The 6,409-nt window shown below is 36.5% G+C and overlaps 1 protein-coding gene across 1 annotated transcript; it reads right to left on the bottom strand.

Moving 5' to 3' along the window:
• Positions 1 to 898: 898 nt before the first annotated feature.
• Positions 899 to 1,573, bottom strand: LOC142635516 (caffeoylshikimate esterase-like). Its single transcript, XM_075809658.1, has one exon. It carries the CDS (start codon positions 1,571 to 1,573, stop codon positions 899 to 901), a length of 675 nt encoding a protein of 224 aa, XP_075665773.1.
• Positions 1,574 to 6,409: the final 4,836 nt, after the last annotated feature.

Here is a 6,409-nt window from a genome sequence, read left to right as displayed (position 1 = left end):
CCACTTGACCAGACCCGATCGGAACCGACCCACCTGAGATCAATCCATGAGCTTTGGTGGTCGGCGGCGGGTTACAAAGCCCAGAAACTGAGTTTGACAGGTCGGTTGGCGGGTTCTCTCCTTTAAAACCCGCCTCAATCGACCCGACCAGAGACTTACAAGAATCGGCGATTCAAGCTTTTTCCGGCGAGTTTTATGGCAAATTACTTGAGATCTAGCGAGATTTATGCCCGATTTGGGGAGATCTCAGTTAGATTTGGTGGAAATCTTACCAGATCTAGTGAGATCTCATCAGATTTGGTGAGATCTCAGCCGCATTTTGCGAATTTTCGCCTGAGAAAAACAAATTTTTCAGATTTTTCCACTATGGACGACCCGACCGCTATCCGATGTTGATCCGACCACTCCGATCCGACTCTCTCGCTAGTCGGTGGCGGGTTTGAATATTCACCACCCGATTTTGTCGGGTCGGTCACGGGTTGGGCACAAACCCGACCCGGACCGACCTGTGGACACCCCTATTCTTCATGTCAAGACCAACTATACAAAGCAATCGTTGGCCTTTTAATAATCATAGCTGAGACCCACCCAGTACAATAATAGTATGAAACATTGAACTCCTGGACTTCAGAAACAGTTTATACTGCTTTTAGCCTTGTTTGCCCGATCCCCTAGCCAAGACAATATGAATCCATACACAAGCTCCACATTATCCTTAGGTTCACCAATCAACTGATGCCACATACTTGGAAAATTTCAGTATCTTGTCCTCGCTTGCAGCTGATTTATAGACGAACCTAGCAGACCTATAGTCACATACCACATCATCCTCTCCATGCACCATTAGCATGGTAACCTCTAATTCATGGCAATGCCTTCTTATATACTCAGAAACTCTCTACAATTCCAATGCAGTCGCCATTGGCGGCTTCCCAGGGGCCTTACGGTTTGGATTTTTCACAACTAATTTCCTCTTCCACTCCTTGTATGATTTACTAGCTAGAGGCTTTGAGATCACTATTTTCCATATGGGTGCTAAGAATGCAGCCACAGGAAGTAGTTTTTCTAAGGGCCATGTGGGCTTGAATTTAGCCGAAATTCCCCACATTAAACCATTCAAAATTAAGCCATTCCATTCTCTTTTTTGCTTTAAGCATACAAGAATAGCAATGGCACCACCAAGTGATTCACCATAAATGAAAGCTGGAAGCTTAGGGTGGTCAACTTTAATAGAGTCAAAGAATTGTATGCAATCACTTACAATGGGCTCAATGTTGGGGATGTGACCAGGTAAGCCATCTGAATAGCCATGGCCTTGGAGGTCTATTGCACAAACAAGGAATCCAGCTTTGGCTATGGCCACGGAAGTTAGCTCAAAGAGCCAGCTGCTCTCAGAGTTGTAGCCTACCATGGCTACTAGGCCTTTGAGTTGGAGAGTGGAATAGGGTCTCCATGATTGGGTGAAGATTTTCATGTTTTGTTGGTTTAGCATGAAGCTCTCTTTGTGGAGGATTTGGTGATTTTTGTAAAACTTCTCTTGTAAGGTCTCCATAAGGGCTGCTTTCATTAGCATCGTGTACAGGGTGAGACATTATGTTTTGAAGGAGTAAATGATTAAATTTGGAAGCTAAGGACAATGAAATAAGAAGAAAGAGACTAGAGAGAATGGGAGCATGGCATGCATTTCATTGCACTTTAAATAGGCTATTTAAATTCTTTTCTTGTTTATTTATTTGTGTTTGTTTGATTGGAGTCACTTGTTTGTAGCAATTAATGGTACTGCATTTTCCGTTACTATTAGACTTTGCACTACCCATGTGAAATTGAATGGAATCCATGTCTAATAAATTTCAAAAGAAATGAATAAAAAAGTAGAAACCTCATAAGATAAGATTATAAATGTGCCAGCTTGCTTTGCGTTATGCATATATGGTATAAAGCTATTTTCTCTAACTTCACCAGTCACTACTTACAGCCGGCAAATTATAATCCCAACTGCCCTGGTACCTATCAGTTGATGTGGCTTCAGGCCAAACACATCGTAAAAGATGTTTGGGTTATGTAATTAAAAAATTTAAAATGTGTGTGGATAAATTATGATGGGACCATCAAAGTTAATATCTTATCCCTCTTTTTACCCATTATGATGATATGAATTATTTGCTATGGGCTTTGTAGTTCAATTAGCATTTCTTGATATTTTCAACAAGAATGTTCAGAGTTCAAATCCCCCTATTATCGAATTTTCAGAAAAAAGAAGAAGATAATATGTATTATCTCTAAATTCAATCCATTTGAATATGAACTATAACGATAGCTCATGATTGTGATTTTTAGGATCTTAATTAGTGGCATGTAAGCTAATTAGAAATAAATATTTTCTTGTCATTTGTGGATTCGTAGAGAATCATTAATGTAAGCTTTAGATAAGTGTTGTGCTGTCCACATATTTGATATTTGTTAGGAATGGTTCACCATTTAGCAAATTTTTCCTCATTTGATTCTGTCACGCCCCAAACCCAAGTAAGAGCTAGGCATGTGACAACAACCACACACTTATAAAGTTTACACCCTACAAGTGTGTAAGGCCCTCATAACAATTAAAGAGTTATCCTCAAAGAAAATTTCATCAATAAATTTGAAAATATCCTCAATAATGCAATTATCAAAAGATCTCCAATAATAATCTTCCAACATCAAAATAAAAATAACTAAACCCTTTAAATCTAAAGGTCCACACAAAATGGTAATCGTAAACATAAAAATTCAAATCTTATTCCATTGATTTTCTAAACTTCACTCATGCACACATCCTAGCAGAAGCCCAAACATATGCTACTCTTCCTGATCAAAATTTGAAAGGAGAAAGAGGGGGGTGAGTGACAACTCAATAAGTAACCAAAATCCTATGAAGTTCTATCAAATAATAGATTCATAAAGTATAAGATGTAATATGTGTTTTCAAAAGTTATAATATACTATGTGTTTTCAAATTAACTGAAGAAGTTTCATAGTCTTAAAATAATAGGTTGCACATAGATCACATACTTTACTTTTACAAATATATCATAGATGGTTTAGAAAATAGTCAGTTTCTCATATATACAGAAGCCATAACTTACAATACGTTCCAAAACTCATAAGCAGTGTTTGTGTCTCAAAATAGTTCCAATACTCAAACATTTCCATAATCATATATGTAGTTTAAGGACTTAAAATAATTCAAATATTCAACGCAATTCATATTTCTTAATAATCTTATGACTATGGTCACACTATATCCCCGTGACTGGGCATCAGAGTACCAATGAATAACCCCCATTGGTTGGGTATCAGAGTACCAATGAATAACTCTCATTGGTTTGGGTATCAAAGTACCAATGAATAACCCCCATTGGCTGGGTATCAGAGCACCAATGAATAACCTCCATTGGTTTGGGTATCAGAATCAATACATAGTCAGATTGTTCATAATTATATATATATGAAATCATAGTTCAAACCAAAAATAAATCTCATTCAAATACATATATATTATCTTATATTCAGTATTTAAATATATTTGTGATATTTTTATATTCTTTACCTTAAATCAAAATAGCCAACAAAAAAAACAATTAAATAAAATAAAAATTATATTCAATGCTTATATATATTTGTGAAAATTCTTTACTTGAAATTAGTGATACAATAGAAATAAAATTGTAACAATTATAAACAAATTTTCAGTAGTTAAAAATACATTAATATAAACAAAATAAAACCCAATTAGGATAAGGTTACTTACCTCAGTTAGCTCACCACAAAGAACTTCTCCCTAACACTTTCTCTAAAATCCTTAGATATCACCTAACAACTTTAGAGCACCATTTACTCAATAATCAAATAATAGGAATAACTTGTAACATATTTGACCAAAGGAGAAACTTCTAAAGTACCCAATAATTTCTCAGTATTAACTCTCCCACGGTTTCTCTAGCTATATTCCACCTTCTATCATTTGTATTGACTTGTTTAAAATTTGTTTCACGCAGAAAAATCCAAAGCACTGTGAAATAAATATAAGACTCTCCTCACATAACCATTTGGGTTGAAAAGTCAAAGCATATATATATATATATATATAAGGATTGAATGAATGCCCTGTAAAGCTGTTCAACCTTTAACAAAAGTCTCTATTTCTTATCTCCATAGACCCTGAAGTCTAATAATCTATTGGACTATTGGTGGTCTAACCTATAGTCCACTGGTTTCTTATAATAAATGTCTACAAAATATAGTATGCGCCCAGAGAAATTTCATGACCAACAAAGCACCCGAATAAAGCATATTACAGAGAAGACGTGTAGTGAAAAAAAAAAAGATTCATCGCCCAAATTCCAACTCTTCTCCGTTCACACTTACACATAAATTTTTTTGTTAATTTCACTAGTGTCCAAAATACCAACATAAAATATATTCTAATTCCAAGTAACACTTAGATTTGACCAGAGAGATTCTTAGGCTTTTACCTCAATTGTGCAGTCAAACCTTCTCTACTTAAGTATTTTGGCTAGTCTCCTCCCTCAAAACATCTGTCAGTATACGCTGACTTAAATTAGACTATATAAACTAGGGTTTCAACCTTATTTTCTAAAAACCCCTTAGTAATTTTAATTATAACAATTGACCCCACAAACAAATTTACTTAAATACCCCTCCTTTTAATTTTTTTTTTCTTTTCAGGTATTACATTCTCCCCCCCCCCCCTTAAAAGAAGTTTTTTCCTCTAAACTTGACATACCTGAGTCCTCAAAAAGGTATGGGTATTTCTCCTTCATTTCATCTTCTAACTCCCATGTAGCCTCTCTCATAGACTGGTTCCTCTATTGAACCTTGTCATAATTTATGGTACGACGCTTCAGCTCTTGCTCCTTCTTGTCCACAATTTTAACTGGTTGCTCTTCATAAGTTAAATCATCTCTTAATTTTAGAGGCTCATAATCCACTACATGACTAGGGTCTGGAACATATTTCCTCAACATTGAGACATGGAAAACATTTTGTATCCCTGATAAAGAAGGTGGTAAGGCGAGCCTATAAGCAGCATTACCTACCCTCTCCAAGACTTTAAAAGGTTCTACAAAATGAGGGCTTAATTTACCTCGAAAACCAAATCTCATAACTCCTTTAGTAGGTGAAATCTTCAAGAACACATGATCACCTACTTGGAACTCTAATTTCCTTCTTCTAAGGTCTGCATAACTCTTCTGCCTACTCTGAGCTGTTTGTAGCCGCCCTTTGATCACTTGAATTTTATCTACTATTTGCTGTACAATCTCAGGACCTAACAATCTTCTTTCTCCAACATCATCCCAATATATAGGAGACCTACACTTCCTACCATACAAAGCCTCATATGGTGCTGCTTTAATACTTGCCTGGTAGCTATTATTATATGCAAACTCCACCAAAGGTAGATGTTCATCCCATGAACCTTTGAAATCAATTACATAAGCTCTCAGCATATCTTCCAATGTTTGTATAGTTCTTTCTGAAAGTCCATTTGTTTGAGGGTGAAAGGCTGTGCTGAACTTCAAGTTAGTACCCATTGCCTTATGCACGCTCTCCCAAAATTGAGACACAAATCTTCGGTCTCTATCAGACACAATGGACACAGGAGCACCATGCGATTTCACTATTTCATTGATATACAATCTAGCTAACCTTTCGAGTGTGAAATCCACCCTAATGGCCAAAAAGTGTGCAGATCTTGTCAACCGATCCACAATCACCCAAATTGCATCCTTACTAGTAGGGATTCTTGGCAGCCCCATCACAAAGTCCAGAGTGATGTCCTCCCACTTTCGTTCTGGAATGGGAAGAGGTTGCAACAATCCAATTGGTTTTTGATGCTCAATCTTGACTTGTTGACACATTAAACATTGAGCAACATATTGAGCAATCTCCCTCTTCATGTTGTTCCACCTAAACGTTTCCCCTAAATCCCTTTACATCTTGGTACCTCCTGGGTGTATTATGTAACTCGTGTTATGAGCTTCTTTTAGAATTTCTACCTTAAGGTCTGGATCATTTGGTACACAAAGTTGATTACCAAATCTCAAGGATCCGTCCTTATGAATGCAAAATTTAGATTGAGAATCTAGATTTATCAAACCTCTTATCTTCTTCAATTGTGAATCATTACTTTGTGCAACCTTTATCCTTTCAATCAAGGTAGGTTGAACTCTAAAGTTTGCCAGATGTGCCTCTGCTTCATGAAACCGTACTTCTATCCTCATCTTCCTCAAATCTTCTAGGATGTGTTTTTGTGTAGTCAACAATGCTGCCAAATTTCTTGTAGACTTCCTACTTAAAGCATCAGCTACCACATTGGCTTTTCCAGGATGGTAACTAATAGTCAGGTCAT

Source organism: Castanea sativa, chromosome 5 (genome assembly GCF_040712315.1).
Source record: "Castanea sativa cultivar Marrone di Chiusa Pesio chromosome 5, ASM4071231v1".
Classification (NCBI taxonomy): Eukaryota; Viridiplantae; Streptophyta; class Magnoliopsida; order Fagales; family Fagaceae; genus Castanea; species Castanea sativa.
The sequence above is the reverse complement of the archived record's forward strand: the minus strand, read 5'-3'. Positions and strand labels throughout refer to the sequence as shown.